The following is a 20650-nucleotide window of genomic DNA, read 5'->3' as shown; positions in this document are numbered from 1 at the left end:
GTGATGCTGCTGATTTTGTGAGTATCACAAAATTCACTCAAAGTGAATACCTTTATCGTAGGTTGCACTTCTGTTTATACAACTGCAAAAAAAAAAAAAAAAAAAAAAAAAAAAAAAAACCACAAAGCTATTCAGAAGAACGGTGTTGTTTTTATCAATTCATTAACTTTTATGAAGCCAATTAATAGCTTCAGGTAGAAAGTCCCAGAGAAAGATGAAGGCACATGGGTTTGTGACTTAGAAGAAGAAAACCCTGCATCTCCTGGAATACGAGAACAAGACTTCCTTTAGGAACACTGGGTTTTGTTGGTTTGTTTGGCAACTTTGGGGGAGAGTTGAATGCAGGCATCCCCAGCAGATGTACGCCGTGCCAACTAGAAAAAGATGGAGCATTGCTGCTTGTAGGAAACAACAACACACATGGCACATGAGGGTCTCAGCAGCATGTGCCCAAGTGGGGCTTACCATTCTAGGTAACAAGGCCTCCCTGAGCACTGCAGGAGTTCAGTGCATGGCATCTCGTTCAGTGAGACAGACGTTAAGACTCCAATCTGAAAGCACCTCTCTTCACTCACACAGCCCGACATGAGCGATGCTGCCCTTCCAACTGTTTCCAGCTCCCCGTGGCCAAGCCCCGGGCAGGGAAGAGGCAAGAGCCGACTGGAGTGGGGGTCGGGGAGAAGAAAAGAGGGAGGGTGCTCAGGCACGCGATATTGCTTCATCGACTTTCGCCTGGCCCCAACTCCACGGACCAAAAAATCCCATTTCCTCCTGCGGCAACGGCAGTCCTCTTGGGTTTCCTTAATGACTCATGCCAGACAGCCATTCCTTGCAAAATAACGTTTTTTTTTCCCCGAAACCGAGACACGGCTGCGTCTGCAACCGCCGCCCCGAACTGCTTCCGTGGGGCCGGGAGCATCCCCTGCTGTCCGCCCCACCACCTGGCCCCGTCTTTCTGTCCTCCAGCCGTAAGCATCCGAAGACGATGCGATGTACGCGCCCCCGGGCCCCTGCCCGGCGCTGTGAGCCGCGGAGCCGTTCGGCTGCGTGTGCACGGAACGCCCCATACTGTCCCTGCCTGCCGGCAGCCGCTTTCCCAGAATCTCCATTATCCAAAGCACATCGCGTGTTCCTGCTGCAGCCTCTCCGGGGTGAGCCACGCGCCGCTGCTCGAGGGCTGTAACGCAGCGTCAGCTGCTGCGGAGTTCCTTGCTTTGATTTGTTTGGGGTTTGGATGCTGCGGTTGTTTATTGTTTATTATCCCGGGTTTCTTTTCGAGTCACTGACACTTCGAGTCTGAATGCTTGTTATTTACAGTTCTGGAGAGAGGTTCATGAGACGTCCAAATAAGCCCCGGTTATGGAATTGGAAACCATCATTTCCGTAGGCGTACAGGTACATATATGAAGCCAGCAACGATCCGAAGCCCAGCAGGAGAAAAACAACGTGCACAGGCACCATGGATAACGCAAAGGGTAACCAGCCGGCTCCGCTTGCGCTCCCGAGCACCCGCGCCGCCCCCTGCAGACCGCCCTCCGCGCTCCTCGGGTCATGTTGCAGGCGCGAGAATTAACCTCTGGCTTTTTCTTACACAGTCTATTGTGGCTTCATCATCTTTCTTCAGATCGCCGACCTACCGCGGGAGGCCGCCTACAATTTCAGCCTCTGTCACCACGAAGATATACGAGACGATCTCCTAAACGCTTTCGATGAGCGCATGACCTTCAGCGAGGTTGGTGGTTGCTGTGGTGGCATCGGAGGGAAACTGTCGGGACGGCACTGCCTCCACGATTCTGTCCTTAATGCCGGCAGCTCTTTCCGAAAATACTGATTAGCAAGCCGGGAGCTGGCTAGTGTAGTAAACCGGAGCACAGGACGGGGAAGTTATCTCCTCTCCTCCTCCGGCGACCCTCCTAAACCGTGCGCTGAAGCTGGGACTGGCAGGGACGGAGAGCAGGAGCTCTGCTGCCAGAGCGCTCCCGACCCCCGGCAGAGCCCTAGGACTGACAGTGTAAAACCGCACCGACGCCGAAGACGGTTTCACGGTTGCAAAGGTGATAAGTGGTCCAGAAACTCCGCGGGCGGTTCGCTCGCGCAGACAGCGCCCAGCCCGAGGACTAGGCTCCGGGCGCACCGAGCAGACCACCACCGCCTCCCGGCAGGCGGAGCACCGCCCGCTGCCCTGGCCGCGTCAATGGGGCGCGAAGATGACCCCCCTCCCCGTCTTGTTGTCTCCCTCCAGGGGCCGTTGCTCGATTTTCACACCTGCGAGGAAGAGTCCGCGGGCCCGCAGCTGTCCGAGGTTCGCCCGGGTGAACGCGGCCCCCAAGGGCTAGGTGGCATACCCAATCCGTGCGGAGCCGAAAGCCGAAAATAAAGACACAAAGGGGAGGAGGAGACGGAGGGGAGGGAAGAAGGATAGAATCTGGAGAAGGGGCAAGGAAGGGGGGAGAGGGAAAAGAAGGGATAAAAGAGAAGAAAGGAAGGAGAGGGGGAAAACGGGGAGGGGGGGGAAGAGGGAGGCAGGAAAGGGAGCGGAGAAGAGGAGACGAGAGGAAAGGGAGAGAAGGGAGGGGTGAAAGAGGGAGAAGGTAGAGGGGGAAGAACCGGGGAGAGGGAGGGGTGGGGAAGGGGAGAGAAGATGGGGAGGGGAGCGGGGTTTTAGGGGACCTCGGCAGCGGGAAGTGCCCGACGCGGCCCCGCAGCTGACGGCCGTGTCCCGCAGGACGCCCGCCGGGCGCAGCAGGAGGGCCGCTTGCTGGAGTGCGTCCTGGAGGGGGCGCGGGTCTGCAGGGAGCTGTGGCTGCGCACCGTGCGCGTGGTGCGGCGGCGCTGCCGCGGCTATCGGCCGCCTCAGGTGGGTGCCGCGGGCGGGGGCGGGGGCGGCGGGGCGCGGCCGACGGCAGCTGCTGACGGCGCTGTGTGCAGGAGGAGCGGCGGCGGCGTGGCGAGGTGCGGTGCGACGAGCGCAAGGTGCAGGAGCTGATGGCGATGTGGAGGAGCTACATGAACTTGGAATAGATGGACAGACAGATGTGTTATATATATTTTTTCCACTGGACTCACTATTTATTGTCCGCGGACCGAGCCCTCTTGCAAATCGCCTTAACTTATTGAGGAGCCCCGCGGCCACGCTGTACGGGTGTGCCATTAAAGCATTTCAACCACGCGCTATGCCGCGCCCCTGGCTGTCTCTGCCGCAGAGCTTATGGGCCGTGGGGGAGCGCTTTGGGCAGCGCACGGCCCCGCCGGAAGTGGGGTGCGACTTCCGGGCGGCGCGCGGCTCAGGGGCCGCGTGCGGCAGCATGGCGGCGGAGCGGGGTGGGTTGTTCGCTGGGTTTCGCGCGCTCGGCCGCTACTCCAGCCACGTCCCGCACGTTCTGCGCTACCACGGCCGGCACCGCGAGTTCTACGTGGCCACCGCGGTCGGGCGCAGCGTCCACACCTATAACGTGAGTCGCACGCGGCCCCCGCGCTGAAGTCAGGGGGTGGGGGGGGGCGGTGGCAGGCGGCGGGGCCGGGCTCGCGGCTCCGGGGAGCAGCTAGTGGGGGCCTCGGCCAGGCCTGAGGCTGCCGCGTGCCGGGGCATCCGCTGCTGTGGTGGTACGGCGCAGCTCCCTGCGGCTGGAACGCCGCGCTTTAGCGCTGGGGCTGCGCCGATCTGAGGGGCAGTCCGCTAGTTCCTGTGAAGCGTTACCCCGTAGGGGAAGAAATGAATGCAGTCCAGTCTTGCAAGATGAAAGCACGTGATGTTGACTCTTTACTCTTTTTATTTTTCCCCCTTATAAAATAGCGTTTACAAAAATAATGAGAAATCTCTATCAACTTATTGCATTTTACAGTAGAGCACAGACTGCATAGTGCAGATTTTCCTGTGTCTCTTTGCTAGCTTTTTAGTGTTTGCTTTTGTCAGTGTTCTTCACAGAGCTTGAAGCAATTTTAAAGCAAACATTGCTTTTTGAACTACTATCTGCGGGTTTCACCTTAGACACTGTTGTAAACTAAGGTAAATCTATCAAATCTATCTATCTTGTGAGGCATGCAAATTCCTAACCTCAGCTAGGCTAGTTCCTTGAATTTTGAATTTCTGTCTATAGCAAATTAATCACTAAAAATGCCTTTTTCTCATTGCAGGTGAAGAAGCTTGGTATTGTTGCAGTGAGTAAGTATGCGCAGATTTTTTTTTTTAAATATAGTAGCTGCATCCAGTTCTCATATTGAAAGGACAAAATGAATTGTGTTTGCTAATACTTACACTGGGGAAGTCTCTGAAATACTAGGTGTTAATTTGGAAACAGGATTTCTGTTAGAACTATGATTTAGTTCTTTTAGGGGTATGCTTTGCGAACCTCTTCTCACTCTGTTTTTCCAAAACCACCCGTAGGCTTTAAAGGAGCGAGCATCAGTGAAAGCTGTTATTTTCATCTCTTCGTTGTTTTTATGGCTACTTGAAGGAAAATAATTACAAAATCATAGCAGATGGTAATAAAAGTCTTCACAGTGTTAAGTGTGGGCTGGACTGCTGGGGACAAAGGACATGAAAGCATAGTTTGATGTGGTGTTGGCAGTGGGAGAGAAAGCATACCCTAGGTGTCAACATATTGTTCCGTGCCTTCATCAACAACCTCAGCTTCAGTCCTGGGACGTGTTGCAACGTGTTGGGATGGGGCTGGTTAGCTGAAACCATGCAGTATTCAGCAAGGCAAGCAGAGAATGTTGCACCTGGCATACAACAACAAGCCAGGAGCTGGCTGCCTGCATGGCACCTTGCTGACAAGTTTCTGGGGTTGTGCTGATGTCAGGCTGAGCAGGGGCCAGCAATGCAGTCACTCCAAATAAGATAAACCCTGTACTGAGCTATGTTAGGAAGACAACCAGCAGCTTTGCAGAAACTGTTGTTGCTCTGTACTTCATGCTGGTGGACCACATGTAGACTGCAATAGCCAGCTGAGGAATATGGTGTAAGAAGAGACATTGAAGTAACCTGATCTGCTTAGTTTGGTGAGGGGATAAATCACAAGAAGTAACCTCTTACTGGAAAAGTACTCACAAAGATGTCAGCTGACCTTGTGTGGGTGGTGGTTGACAGTATAACAAGGGGCAACAGCCGCAGTTTGCACTTTCAGGCTGGTGGTTAGTCAGTATCCCTGACTGAGGGAAAGCTACATTACAATGTAGATATCGAGAGAGATACTTTCCCAGAAGTTTTCAAGACTCAGGTGGGCGTAGTTAAAACTAACCTGATTTAATAGGGGTTATAACTTGCCTTTGAGAGGAACTGAGTGGGATGATGTCTGAAATACCTAGCCAACAGGTGATTCAGTGACATGAATGCTGTCCTTAGAATTAAAGTTTTCCATAATTTTTTTTACATGGATCTCTTAAAAGCCAAATATTTTTCAGTAACAACTGAGCCCATCCACACATTGGAGTATTAACTGTTGCTTAGCTAGGACCAGATTATAAATTCAGCAGTGAAGACATAAAGCTATAAACAAACTTAACTTCTGCCTTCAGCATACAAAATGGTAAAAATGTTGCATATTTTGTGAAATCCTTTTCAGTGGGCTATAGTTTCTAATAGACAATCATTATCACTTTCTTGTGAAATGTGATATTAAAGTACAGAACTTGCAATATTAAAATACAGAATCATGATTCAGAAAATAAATGATCTGCCTCTCTGATGAGTGGTTGTTGTTTATTGATGTTATGTGGTTGGTGCTCTGAACTTTTCATGGGTGCATGTCTAAAACTGTCTTGGCTTAAGAAGGCTCAGATTTCTATAACCTGATTGTATCCCTAAATCATCATCGTAAATAGAATTATAGCATAGAATCATAGAATGGTTTGGGTTGGAAGGGACCTTTAAAATCATCTAGTTCCAACCTCCGTGTTATAGGCAGTGACACCTACCACTAGACCAGCTTGCTCAAAGCCCCATCTAGCCTGGCTTTGAACACTTCCAGGGAGGAGGCATCCACAACCTCACTGGGCAACCTGTTCCAATGTCTCACCGCCCTCACAGTAAAGAATTTCTTCCCAATATCTAGTCCAAATCTACCCTCTTCCAGTTTAAAACCATTTCTGCTTGTCCTGTTGCTACCTGCCCTTCTAAAAAGTCCCTCCCCAGCTTTCCTTCAGGTACTGGAAGGCCCCCTGGAGCCTTCTCTAGGTTGGAGAGCCCCAGCTCTCTCAGCCTGTTGTCATAGGGTGGGTGCTCCAGCCCTCTGATCATCTTTGTTGCCCTCCTCTTTACCTGTTCCAACAGATCAGTGTCCTTGTGCTGTAGGCCTCAGAACTCGACACAGTACTCCAGGTGGGGTCTCAGGAGGGCAGAGTAGAGTGGCAGAATCACCTCCCTTGACCTGCTCATCATGCTTCTCTTGATGCAACCCAGGATACAGCTGGTCTAGGATTAGGATGGCTTTAGTGCTATTATTGGAGGAGGTCTAGCACGTTCAAACAGTTGAAACCTCTTGCAGAGTGCAACCTTGTTTATTTTTTCAGTTTACTACTTCCAGCTGAAGCTCTGCTGCGCTACAGTAAAGAGTACAAAGAAGTGCTGTGGAATAGGATGCTATGTCATCATATAATAAGTTTGCATCATAGGCATGCTTCTGTGGTGACTCATTTTTGATCTGAGTTTCTCTTTGCATTTGTGCCGTGGTTTTGTTTTTGTTTTTATTTGTTCACGTAGAGTATTTGTCCCAAGAGCTTTTTTTTAGGTTTCTATTGTGGAACCACACCAGCTTTTACTGAATGTTGTATAGAGCTTAGAATTTTTTTTTTAACCGTTTGAGCTAGTAAAGTAGTTGATGCCAGAGCCAGTCAGTAGGTGCAGAGTGAGTAACATTTTTAAAGCAGTAAGTTATCTCTCTCTTTAGCTGTCAATAGAAGAAACAAATGCAGGAGCATGTGACAAGCTTACTTAAACTCACAGGTTCCAAGAAAGGCTGAAATTAATAGGTGTTGCAAATTGTGAGCCTTTGGTTTAGTAACTTTTTCCAGTGGGCTGTATGGCTCTGACAGTCTGTAGAAAGTGTTATGTTGGAGAACTTAGCTTCCTGAAGGCTTGCAGATGAGTAATATTTGCCTTTACTTGAGGTAGTAATTCAGTAATTTATGAAAGAATTGCATTCGTATTTATAAATCTGATGCTACTTATCGTTACCAGATGTGATACTCATAATATTGTGCTACCTGAAATGAATGTGTTCTTATAGAGATACCTATAATAAAACAGTTTTATTGGTGTGTCACCAAGCTAAACAAACACATTGTCAGACTTTGACTTCGATTATGAAGGTGAAACCCATTGAACTTTTCTGTTTGATTTACAGGCAATGCTTTGCTACAAGACATTACCTGTTTGGCAGCAGACCGAATGTTGATATTTGCGTCATACGGCGACGTTTTCCATGCTATTGCCCGGAACAAAGAGGTTTTTAAGAGTTTGTTTATTCTTTGGTGGTACATTTAGTTTTCTGCAAACTTGTATTTCCACAGCTGTTTGTTACCTTCAATTTTAAGAAGCTGTTTTATTGCTGCTAAAGTAGAAGATTAAATAAACAGCATAAAACAGGAACTTATAAGAACAGATTTTGTGATGGCTGACCTATGTTTTATATATTACTTACAATAGTTACGTAATTACTTAAAAATCTGTTCATTGTTAATTCATTTAAATAAATAATTTAAAGATTATTTAAAATATCTTGCAAATAAACAGCTTTTAATACCAAAGAAAATTATATGTGTTCCAGTTTAAGTTGTCTGGCCTTTCCATCTGTTTTGTTTAAACTTGTTGCTCATGTGTTTTAGCTGTCCTCAAGTACTGTGTTAACATTGTATGCTACCCGAACAGTTTGTACTTAAAACTCTCCTATTTAAAATTTTTAGGTAGTTCATACCTATGAAGGTCACAAGGCAAGAATACACCTTCTCCAGCCTTTTGGTGATCATATCATCTCTGTGGATGTTGCTAACGTTCTTATTGTTTGGGATATACAGTCAGAAGGTGAGAGACAATTTTTGTTGTTGTTACTACACTATGATATAACACTGTTAAACTTTCAGTAATTACAAAAGGTAATGTGCATGTTAGAAAGTAGTTTATTCTTCAAAAAAGAAAAAAATTCTTAAATTACATTATTACTAAAACAGTAATTTGAGGTCATAATCGTAGAATAATTTTTCATTGATTGATTCTGCATCACATGTAGATAGTCTCTAACATTCCATATAAGTGTAAAGAAATGTGCTTTACAGAAATAACATATTATTGTTACATTTTTGGTTAAAGATTTTGGGTACAGCAGCGTTGGCACCATCTCTGAAATCCTCTAATTCCTTGATGTTTATCAGTCTGGATAAGAGTTAATTCTCATGAATAATCTTCTGATTGTGTCAGCATCTTCTTATGCCATTGAATAGTGCCTTATGGAGTACTGCCTGCCTAGATCCTGCCTAAAATTCAGTGGCCTGAATTTTTTCTCTTTTGAAAGTTTTATCAGAATGGTCCAAACAGGCTCTGGTGATTTGAAGTTGCTATAACAAATAAAAGGTATGCTAATGAAATGAGCTGCTTTGCTCAGGCAGGAGCCTGAATCCTTTGATCCTTTGGAAAGATATAAATCACTATAGTTTTGTAGTTGCTAGGTAGGCTTGTAAGGAAGAAATATACCTTCAAGCCAGCAGATGTTATAAAGTAAACAAGCTTAGCATGTCCTATTATGCATTAGCTAATCCTTTAATGCAAGAAACGCAAGCTATTTGGTTTATGTAAACTTTTGTCTGCCTTCTACATTTGCTGGGGTATAACAAGCTACAGGTTTGCAGGGTTAGCCACACTACCATCATTTCTTTTTTTTTTTTTTTTTTCCTTTGCAGAGGAATATCTTCAAGTGATTTTTGATAAGGCAACTTTTGCAGTTTCTGCAATTTTGCATCCAAGCACCTATTTGAATAAAATTCTCCTTGGGAGTGAACAAGGGGGCTTGCAGCTGTGGAATATAAGATCCAAGTAAGATTGTAACTATCTTAGTTATACTTCTTGCTCCAAGTAGTTTTGGACACAACAACTAATATTTTTAAGTGTGGTAGCTTTTGAACACGGAATATTTTACTGAATACTTTGGCATAAGTTTTCACTTGGTGTGTCTCCAGGAACAAAGAATGTTGCTGCTCCCTGCGTGATGGTATCTTTCAAACTACTTGTTGTTTACTGTCTCTGCAGAATGTCAGGGGTTGCTCAGGAATCTTTAAGTTTTTTTTTTTTTTTTAATTTCTTGGAATCACATAGCTTTCCCATGAAAATAGTTGAAATGATAGTAAATGCAAGTCCAGGCCTCCTACCTCCCTTTGGTTGGTGCTGCTCCAAGGAACTGCTTGCAGGTAGTGTGGAGGTGGTTAGCATTTGATCTGTAGACTTAAGAAAGAGATGTGTAGACATGTAGTTGTCTCTGAACATGTCCCAGTTGAACACTGTCCAGATGACAGTATGTCATGTTTACTATGATCAACTGCTTTCTCACTCATGGAAGTTAGAGGGAGCTTATCTTTTGCTGTATATTAATATACATACTGCAAATAGATTGTATGGTTGAATTTTTTATTCTCGTACACACATTGTACTTTCCATGGAACGTAAGGTGAATTTTTGTTTCACATTGAGGTGTTTTGGAAACCCGGTATACACTATGAAAATAAGGAAATAGAAATAACCTAGAAAGTATGGAAAAGTAAATGTTTCTACTTGTGTTACTTTTGCATCTCTTTAATGCAAGACACAGCATGTAGGACACAGTGTATCCCAGATGTTAAAAAATCTTGCTTAAACGTCTTGGTTTCTTGCTTAGCTATATAAGAATTTACATAACTGTTACTGGCCTTTTGGCAACTTTGATGGGTTAAGCAATATCTATTTTCCACTGTTTGTTCCCTCTGGAGGTTATTTTGTGGATACATATTGGCACAATTAGAAAAAGGCAAAATTTGTAGAACTGACAGGAAGCTTTGGTAATCTCCAGCAAGAACGGGCAGAGAAATGAGGATAGATGGCTGCTAGCAGTGTTTTAAGAATGACTATTTCGGTGGTAGAGGAACAGTTTTTTGGTTACGTCTGTTCTTAAATATTGTCTTAGTTATTTCACCTTAAGTGCTGTGAGACTACCTTGGTTGTCTTTGCTGTTACTATTTATATTCTTGAAAGAAACAACGTTGGTATACTTGTACTGTAAATATGAGTTACTCTGCAGCAGAGTTACTCCGCAAATGAATGATTCATTTTTTTTATTTAGAAGCTAACCCAAGACTCAATTGTACAGGAAGCAACTAACAATGAATGGGTCTTCCTCCGTATTCATGTTATGTAATTATGTCATCTTTGAAGTATTAGTGCATTTATTTTTTCAAATAAAAATTACTGGAAGTTTTATTCTGAAAATTATTGTTTTTTTTTTTTCTTCTAAGAGGTATTTAAGGGCAAAAAACTGACATACTTGTTTGTATAAATGCATGAAAAGCACTCATTTTAACATGGAAAATCCTGAAAAGTTAATTGATTGATCGTCTTTGGTTTTGTTTGTTTTCCAGCAAACTCTTGTATTCATTTCCAGGATGGGGCTTAGGGGTCACAACTCTCGCACAAGTTAGTATTTTTTTTAATCTTATTTTCTTACATAACTGGTCAAGAGTAGGAGGCAAAATACTGTAGTTTGAAATGGAAATAATATGTGTTCTTTTCAAGGCATGCTATTAACACCCTACAGCATTTTAGGTAGTAGGAGGCAAGATCTTGTGGTTTAAAATGGCATCAGTGAAAATAATGTGTATTCTTTTCAAGACATACAAATAACTCTCTACAGCTTATTAAATACTGAAGAGAAGTAGACTTGAAGGCTAGTCCTAGCTCTGTCATGTTAAGCATCTTCTGTGCTTAGCATGTTTAGCGTGTTTTGTGCTCATCACTTCTGTAGACTTTGTTCACTGAATTACATAATGAATTCACAAAAACAAACAAGGTGTTCACAAGATACCGGGTTATTGTGTTACTTCCATGACGCTGGTAGTTTCTTGCTATTTAATTTTATTCACATCAGGCAAAATAGCATGTTGTAGATTTTATTGATTCAGGCAAAGATTTTGTAATTGTTTTATTTTTCTAGTTGTAAAAATGAATTAAAACTTACTAGTAGTATTTAAAGCATTGCTAACACCTCTGAAAATGATCTGTGGTTATCTTGTGTGAAACTTTTAAATGGATGTGTGTGACTATATATATGTACATATATATATGTATATATAGATCTACCAGAATTACTGAAAACTTGAAATCTTTTTCTAAGGAATTGAAACTAATGAGAATGTAACCGTTCTATTCAGTGAAGAGCTGGTGCGAAGTTTTGCACCTCTCTTGTTGTATTAAATGTTCAATTCTAGGTTATGGCAATATAGGTAGGGGTTCTCTTGCAAGGTACCTTTACTATTTGTTCTGGTGCTGGTAGTTATGGGGTGGTGGCAAGCTTTTTCAATTGTCTTTCAACGTTTCCACAGGCCCCAGCAGTAGATGTTATTGCAGTCGGTCTTGTATCTGGTCATATCATTATACATAATATTAAGTTTGATGAAACTCTTATGAAATTTCAACAAGACTGGGGCCCCATCACAGCAATATCTTTTCGTACAGGTAGGTCTTAAAGTGCATATAATGTCACTAAAGCTAAATGGAATTTGGGAAAATGTTTTGAATAAGCATTTCAGAAACAAAGTTTGGAATGAGAGTTTTAGTTTCAAAGGCTGCAGATAATTTCAGGGAGTTATTAAAAAAAAAAAGGGAGATTAGATACCTTCATCATGCTTGCTGTTTCCTAGTACTTTCCTGTGTACTGCACAGGAGGCATGGCATACAGTACTCTTTTTTTTTCAGTGAAAAGTAAACTGTTTTTTAATGTGCCAAGAGCTAACATAGTACACAGCTGTCGGAGTTACTTGCAGAGTAATCAGTATGCTAAGTTAGTGTATCAACTTAATTCTCAGAAGCATCTTCTCCATGAAGATGCATTAAAATGTTAGTATTTGAGTGAGTAATGAATGGATGTTTCTGCAGAATATATTTGCAGCTTTCTTCTGTCTTGTAATCACTCAAGCTAGTTACAGTAGTGTTGTTTACTGCTTACAGAACTATGATACTGAATCTAGCCTCTCATTTAATAGAGAAATATGCAAATCTTAACAGCATGAGCATTGATACAGAGCCTATACTTGTGTATAAATATAACCTGGTTCTTTTGAGTTCATGTACCCATTTCAGTCTTTAAGTACTCTTCAATTAAATCAAAATGAACTTGCTAAATTTCCATATTGGTGAAGCACTACCATAAAAAGAAAATTCTAGGCCTGTTTTAGCTGTACGTGAATGCGATTATGGATTGGAAGCTGTCTTTTATTGAAGCTGAAAGGTTGGTTACTAATTATGTAGGATATAGGGTATTTTTTTTACGTTGATGTGATGAATGTTAAACTACTTGAATATTTGTGGAACTTAGTGTTATGTGTTTGTTTCCTTGGTGTCAGGGCAGAAGAAGAAGAACAAAAATTACAAATTTTGTGAAATTGTAATTTTACTTAGAATGCCTGAATAAAGATGTTACCAACTTACGGAATTTATTTTTGCAAGCTGCTGAGCAAACAAACTTAATAGGTTTAAAAAAAAAAAGACTGTCTACTTGAGGTAATACAGTGGCTGTCACATCCTGAGGTATGAAGGCTTGTAAGTTTGAGGGAGAAACTGGGGAACAGAATAACTTAAATGAATTTAAGGCCTCTCATGCTTTCAAGTAAAACTGCTAGCCTTGGCTACTAAACTTGAATATATTTGGTTCTATCTGATAGGAAAAAAATCCTGCTTCTCTTACAAGTGACCTTCATTTATTTTCTGTTTGAAATATTAGACTATTTCAGTTAAAACATGTTTTTAGAGCTAGCACGAGAATGACTGTTTTCTTGTGATTGCAGCCTTTTCTCGCGTCAGTTTTAAGATGTGAAATGTAAATAGGGACCTGATGATCTGAAAATTAAAAAAAAAAAAAATTGAATTTTTTTTGAGCAGATGGACACCCAGTAATGGCAGCTGGTAGCCCAGTTGGACACATAGCTTTGTGGGATCTAGAAGAGAAGAAACTAATGAGTCAAATGCGAAATGCTCATTCCACAGCAGTAGCTGGTATGTCATTTGTCCCTGGAGAGCCACTTCTTATTACTAATGGTGCTGATAATGCTATAAGGGTAAGTTATAGTAACTGCTGCTTTCTGATGATGTGTTTTGTTTTGGTTTTTTTTTGATCTTGCAGTCCTCTGAAGTGTTAATGTGTACCCTAGATTGAAATAGTAATTTTCAAGAGATACAAATACAGCAAAACTCAAATGACTGAAGTTGCTAGCTCTCAGCTGATGAGTTAGTGGAGCAGTTTAAAGTTTTGCTGCCCTGCCATTGCTTCATTGATTCTTTATGGTAATTTTGAAGAATAAAGCTTTGGATCCATGCTTCCTAAACCACAATTTATATCCTGAAATGCTAACTTAAATCTTGATCTGGTTTAGTTTTTATTAGTATTCTGGATCATTGGCTGTTGCAGTTGCTAAATGTCCCTTGTACCTTGCATTCTCTGATCTGGTAGAGTGGCATAATGAACAGTGGGGAGCAGTCAGCTGCTGCATTGTAAACCTCCAGAGTTTTGGGGTAAAACATGAATGCCAGTGTGTGAAGTTTGCTCAGCTTTCAGCTTACCCCCTCCCACTTCCAGGAGGTGTTGTTGGCGCTGCCATATTTATCACCTTAATTTTTCTGCTTTTCTGGGGGGAGGCAGGTGTGGATTTTTGATGGACCTGGTGGCACAGGACGTGTATTGAGAAGCCGAATGGGACATAGTGCACCACCAACAAAAATCAGATACCATGGGCAAAATGGAGAGCAAATTCTTAGTGCAGGTATGAATTCTAATTCATCAGTCTGGTTTCCTAATGTGATGAAAGCACACAGAGCTTACCGAGTTTTGTTTTATTAATGTAAAAGATAACTGTGTATTACCCATGAGATGTGTTATGAAATGTAGAAAGCAATTAGTGAGTGGAGGTAGCATTGTTACTGTATTAGACTATTTCAGGCTTTCCCCGGAGAACAACAGCGTTTCTGCTGAAAAGTAGTTGTAAGCAGACAGACTTTGGAGGTGCCTTTATTGTCTTTGTTTATATGTTTGACAAATAAAACTGCTTCATTTTTGTCTTAGAAACTATCAGCTTGTCAAAGTGAAAACCACTAACAACTATGTCAATTCTGTTGACAGAAAAAAATAGGCAACATAATTTGTTTAAAAAGTTGCAGGAGCCAGTCTACTTTTCTCACTAGCAAGATTTATGGATTATGATTTCTTGGTAATTTGTTACAGCTTAGTTTTATATGTAATATATCTCCCCAAGTTTTATATGTTATATATCTTCCCAAGATGACTTGATACCAATATTTCTATCAATGAGTGTGTAAGAGACTACCCTTCCTCAGAAACTAGTATATTTAAAAATAAATTAATAGACTGCTAAAGAAATTAAGTGCTAACTCAGAGTGTTTGGAGGCCCAGAGCACTTCCAGGATGGAATAAAGAGAAACTTAATGTAATCTTTAATCACTCTGAAGTAATTAAGTAGCCTACATGAGCAACATTTGAAAACATTACATTTTTACAAATGTTAATACAGCTCAGCAGTACCACCTTTGGCCCCACCATGTAAGAGAGACATGAACATATTTGGAAAAACTCCAGCATAGAGGCATGAAGATGATTCAGAGACTGGAAAACTTCTCCTCTGAGGATAGTGTGAGAGAGGAGGGATTGTTTGTTTGTTTTAAGTCTTTTCTCTAGATTGGGCTTCCCTACAAATAAACTTCATAAAATTTCACTGGTGTCTGTGGCTTCATCCTGCTTGATGTTGCTCTGAGTTCCTACTATGTCTGTCCTGGCTCCCAGGCTGAGGAATCTTATTTCTTTGCAGTGTTCTGCCTCTGAATGTGAATTTCTCTGCCTTACAGACTTTTTGTTACTCCTTTTATGATATACAAGTAAAGGTGTTGAGTTCTAATAGTTACTCCACTGTCTTCCAGGTTCTTTAAGTATGAATTACTGTGAATAATTTTCTTTCCTAGTAACTGTTTTCTGATTCTCTTGAACTTCTAATAAAGTGCTGTTTATTTTATGTGTTATACAATTACATTTTCTGTTAGTTTCCAATTCTGCCTTGTCCATATCTCCCCCATATAGTGTTTTGTTCTGTCTTTCAGTTTCATATTTGTGTTCTGTCCCTTTATTAAATTGAATTACTCAAAGTTCTGTGAATACTGATCACTGCGTAGAGGTGAGAATTCCCATTAGTGTGCTTGTTTGCTGGGAGATGGAGAGTTCAGCCTTTACCATTTTTGTATTGGTTAATTTACTGGCTCACTTAGGTGTTACTAATCAAACACAGAATATCTTGGGTAGAGAGGAAAGGGATAAAGAAAGGAATACTGTAGTTGGTGAGAGTAGTATATGGTCATGGGAAAGCCTTGGAGGTACTATGGAGGTATTTGGAGAAGAGAACAGTATTTGTAAGGTAGTAATGATAGAAAACTTGGAATGGCTAGGTTTTGTGAGGGACAAAGTAGGGATAATGAAGGAGTTGAACATAGAGAAGATTAAAAAAAAAATTCTGCATGTATGATACAAAGTATTAGGATATAGACCATAGAAAAGTGGACTTCACTGTTATAGTACTTGTAGAGTACTTTTATTTTTTCTCGGATAAGAATTGTTATTAAATTAGTTTGGGTTTCTGAGAGCTTATCTTCTGCTTTTCTCGTTCAGATACCTTATGAGTAAATAGAAAGTTGATTTTTACGCTTCAGTGTTTTTTGCTAATATTTTGTCAGGTCAAGACGGAACATTGCAGTCTTTTTCAACAGTGCATGAAAGATTCAATAAAAGTTTAGGACGTGGTAAGTATTCCAATGAAAGTACAAGTATTGTAGAAAAAACTTGAAAAATATTTTTGTAAACAGATGTGTTTTCACTTTAACTGTTATATGAAAACCATTCATTTCAACCCCTCTGCAAAACGCAGTCCTTCCTGGTAAGTTGTATTCTCCGAAGTGTTTGGCTGATGAAAAGTAATTTATGTAGCTTAACAGCACATATTATTTCACTGTGGGAAATGCTGGTATGATTTTTATATTAAAAATGTATAAATCAGTGAGTGATATTTATCATGCATAAGTTTAACTCCTTTTCCCTCATTTGTTTTTTGTTTGGTAGGCTAAATTAATACAGTTAATTCAGATTTCTTTTCTTCATTTCCTTTGATTTAATGTAGAGCTTTATTAAAAAAAAACACAACAACTCATCTTTGCATGGTGTAGTGCTTGAGGGACACTTTCATTTTTCTCATAGAGTGAGACTCAGACTAAGATAATTCTTATTTTTAAATATCTGTATATGAAATTATGTATATTTAAATTGGGATGGTTATTTGCTATTTATATTCTCTGGGCATGAATTCGGAATTCTTGAGTGTGACTACTCAAATGGTTGAATGTTTGCAGTGCTTTATATAGTCCTGTTAACACCACACATTCAGTTGTGATGATAGATCTCTGCCTTGGAATGTCAGCACAAGATCCTGGAACAAATTATTTGAGTACTGCATCTGTGAATGTGTTAGGGGAGTGATTAGCTCAGTATCATACGAAATTTGGCAGAGACTCTGTTAGAGTCTTCAGACCCTCGGGAACATCAGTGCTTGTTGAAAGCCAAAATTTTCAAAGTTTAATAAGAACTTTACGTGTAGTAAATAAACTACTTTAAAGCAGTATTTTGAGATCTAGCCATGAGATTGAGACACTTACTTACTTTTTTAAGGTTCAATTAACAAAAAGAAATCGAAAAAGAAGGGTCTTCAGCATGATACAATGGCACTTCCACCAATTACAGCCTTTGCTTCAGGTAAGTAGTCTTTGTGATATATGACAGCTCATCACATGTTTATTTAGTCTTTTAACCCTCAAGACACAAAATATGTTGAAAGCTTGTGCTGTATCAAGATGAAATCATTGAGATTGTGACTCTTCGTGAACCGCAGAAGACAATTCAAAATGGCATGTTATCTGGTAAACTCCTCTTGCATTTCAAAGTAGCAATATATCTTATATGTCTCCAGTTTAACCAGCAGTTGTCTTGAAAATTTCCAATATGAGAGCCAAAATCTTATGGCATCCATGTTACTCTAAGCTGAACCAGCAATTAGGGAGGTGAAGAGCTTTGTCAGCTGAAGAAAGCATAGTTGCAACAGCTGATTTTTGATCACCCTGTTTCCTTACTTGAGTCACTGTTCAAAGGCAAATTTCAGTTACTCAGTTCATTTGTACTTCAGTGACTCTAACATTTAGAAGCAAAATTACAGTTATCTGTGCCTTATCAGAGAGGTTTTTCTTTAAATGAAGCATGTCCTCTTCATATTTTCTCTTCCAACTATGGTTCAGTGTTTCCTATGTTGAAAGATTTGGACTTAAGATTAAATTTCAATGATACTTACTTGTTGGAAAGCTACATGTATAAAATGCCTGCTTTTTTTTTTTTTTTAATGAATGTTAGATCTTCTGCTTGATTAATTTAAGGAAGAGCTAAGGAAGACATACCCTAGGTATGTCTGGAGACATCAAACATTGATTTAAGTACATTTTACTTAGAGTTGCTTCTTTCTTGCAATATTGTTGTTGCTGGTGTGTACCAGTTTGTTTCTGGTTGCTTTATTTTTTAAAGGTTTAGAATTACCAGTTACAAGATCTGAAAGTTTTTTCACGTTTTCATTAATTTCATTAATTCCAGAAGAAGGGGCAAACTTGCTCATTATTTAGAACCCGTCATGATTGATCGTATTTGAAGTTCTACTACTAAGCTTTAGAGGAAGGGTTTTCCTGCAAATGCAGGAAAAGCTTCTGCTGTGTAACACGGGTCTTAAAATCTGCACTAACTGGTTTAACTTGTGGCTCTTGCTGCTTCAGAAGCTTAAGAAAAGATTAGGGTACTCATGGAAATGTGTACAGTTTGAACAGCTGAATTAAACCATTTAAGTTTAAATATGCTTTTCAAACCATGTGGGTTCATATTTGAACCCATATAGAGACTAGAAATGTGGTGTAGGAAAAAAAATGTGGTTTTATTAGCATTTCAGTTACAATGGTAAGTGAACAAGTTTGCCATGTTGGGTTTTTTTTTCTGAATAACCCTTTGGTTGTCCAGCAAGAAAACTGAACGTAGACTGTTTTGCCTAAGGGTACTTCAAAATACTGCATCTTATGATATTAGAAAAAGGTTATTTGACTTTAGAGCGATTGTTTCTAAAATGAATGTGTATTGTATTGCAGAAGTGGCTCATCAGAATGACTGGGATGGTATTGTTGCCTGTCATCAAGAGTATATAACCTGTACAACCTGGAGCTATCAGAAAACTTCTATGGGAACTCATAAACTGAGGCCAGAGGAATTTAGCAAAAACAAGCCTATTAATATATATGCAACAGTAAGTTTATTAGTTCATTTAGGATACTGTCATCAGTGCAATGCTATTTTGAATTGTTGGTAGAGAAGCAGTATTTATAATGAAAAAGCACTTACCTAGAGGTGTAATAGTTATTTTTCGGAGTTCTTTATGATGGCTAGCTTAGCATGTCTAACTAACTGTTCTGTAGTACTAAGAGAAATGCTGTATATGCTTTTTTTTTTCTCTTACACATATAGGTTAATTGCAGATTTGGAATTCAGACGGATAGGTGATTGTTGTTTACCTTTAATTTCTCAAAGTGACTCAGGTTGAACTGTACATCAGTAATGCTATACTTGTGCCGTCTATCATCAAACTGAAGGGAAATTACTGAAACCATGTGGGCTTTTGTTCTGACAATATGGAAAAAATATATTTTCAAGTTGCAAACAGGATATTTGCTTTAAAGTGCTTTGGAACTTGAGCTGACCACAGTGAAAGTCAAGCAGACAATATAACACACATAAATGTTTGCTGAGGATTTACTAGTTTGCAACTGAAGTAGTTACTGTAGCACATGTAATTCCTTTGCTTCGCAACCACACTACTGATTTATCTTAAAATGCGTTTTGTTTTTATGACCTTATGCTTAGCAGTTAAGTGGTTCAGCTGTAAATACCTACTTTCTCTTAATAGTTAGATCTCCTTTTAAAGAGATTAGACCATTGTTTCTCTGTTTCTTACAACTTAAACTCTGTGAATTTATGCTGTTTTGGGGTACCGTTGTCAAGGCTGATGTTGAAGCAGAGTTGCAGCCAGGTATGCATTGTCATTATGGTAGTTATAAATAGGGCAACCATGAATTCAGTATAGGTTACTCATTTAGATTGCAGCTTGGATGTTATTATATGTGACTTCTGAGAAAACAGGTGTCACTAAGTCATTATTTCATTGTCCTTTATAAGCGTGCACCATCTTATTTATTACTTGTTGCCAGTTCGCTTATTTTAAGATTTCCTGTCTAGTTTTTTCGAGAGGTTTATTCCATGCAGTTTTCCTTGAAGTCTAATAAAAACATACTAACATTCCTAATACGTTTTGTTAACGTTCTTAGCAGTTTTTCTAATTAGACAGTTTAAGAATTGTTTTCATAGGCGTTTTTATTCCCTTTGAAAGGCTGTTGATATTACCACATGTGGGAACTTTGCTGTAGTTGGGATGTCAACAGGGCAAGTAGATGTGTATAACATGCAGTCTGGCATTCACAGAGGACGCTATGGCAAAGAAAGAGGTATGAATGTCTTAAAACTGACTCTTAACCAGGGTGGCAACAACTTTGAGTTCTGTTTAAGGAATCTAACGTACCTTCCAAGTTGAATTTGGGAATCTGTTCCATTGTACCCTACGCTGTTATATCTTGTACTATAATTGGAAGTAATTTGAGTCTACCTCTTCAGAGCATGGTGCCTGCTGGTTTTTAATATCTATGTCTGTTTGGTTTTAGTCTACAGAGTTAACACAATTTTTAGCACTAAAATGAGAACCTGGGGTCGTAGATACCTTTGAAATAGTCACATCTACAGTATTTGGCGTCTTGTTGGCCAAACACATTTCACAAAATGTGAAATGTTCTCTGCTTAAAAATGAAAGAATACTTTACACGGGAAATAGAAATCCTAAGGAATTCCAGTTCTTTGCATGTGCTGGTATTTAAATATCCAGCTGCAAACTTAGGGCTTTGTGGGCAATGGTATTCAGGCATCTCCTTCTAATGTTGCTTATGTGGATTTTTCATGTCATGTATGTTTGCTGCTGCTTTGTAAATGTGAGATGTATAGTAGGGTCTTCATAGTCTGATGTTTTTGTTTGTAGAAATGAAGAGAGAATCCCAGTGAGTCCTCAAAACTTGCTGGGTTTTTTGAAAGCTGTCTAGCTTAAGAAACCTGAAGTTATCTCTTATAATAGAGGGATGAAAAAGTAAAGCCTAGACAGGGATTGAGAAAATTTGTTAGGAGTTATGCATTATCTTTACACTGCAGTATGAAGTTCCCCGGGAAAAAGAAAAAAAGTACTTTGTGTAAGA

The 20650-nt window shown here is 40.5% G+C and overlaps 1 protein-coding gene across 1 annotated transcript in view; it reads left to right on the top strand.

Moving 5' to 3' along the window:
* WDR36 (WD repeat domain 36) overlaps nt 284-20650 on the top strand; it is a 35237-nt gene continuing 14870 nt past the window's right edge. Inside the window, exons 1-17 of the mRNA XM_021380974.1 lie at nt 284-1475; nt 1596-1732; nt 2243-2336; nt 2726-2857; nt 2929-3452; nt 4135-4162; nt 7344-7444; nt 7903-8020; nt 8893-9025; nt 10597-10651; nt 11557-11689; nt 13112-13287; nt 13869-13989; nt 15962-16027; nt 16947-17030; nt 18452-18606; nt 19744-19858. Of these exons, the coding sequence (XP_021236649.1) occupies nt 1460-1475; nt 1596-1732; nt 2243-2336; nt 2726-2857; nt 2929-3452; nt 4135-4162; nt 7344-7444; nt 7903-8020; nt 8893-9025; nt 10597-10651; nt 11557-11689; nt 13112-13287; nt 13869-13989; nt 15962-16027; nt 16947-17030; nt 18452-18606; nt 19744-19858 (2188 nt within the window). The 5' untranslated portion in view covers nt 284-1459. The remainder of the gene's footprint in view (nt 1476-1595; nt 1733-2242; nt 2337-2725; nt 2858-2928; nt 3453-4134; nt 4163-7343; nt 7445-7902; nt 8021-8892; nt 9026-10596; nt 10652-11556; nt 11690-13111; nt 13288-13868; nt 13990-15961; nt 16028-16946; nt 17031-18451; nt 18607-19743; nt 19859-20650) is intronic.

The sequence above is a fragment of the Numida meleagris genome, chromosome Z, assembly GCF_002078875.1.
Source record: "Numida meleagris isolate 19003 breed g44 Domestic line chromosome Z, NumMel1.0, whole genome shotgun sequence".
Classification (NCBI taxonomy): domain Eukaryota; kingdom Metazoa; phylum Chordata; class Aves; order Galliformes; family Numididae; genus Numida; species Numida meleagris.
Note: the sequence above shows the minus strand (reverse complement) of the source record. Positions and strands in the feature narration are given on the sequence as shown.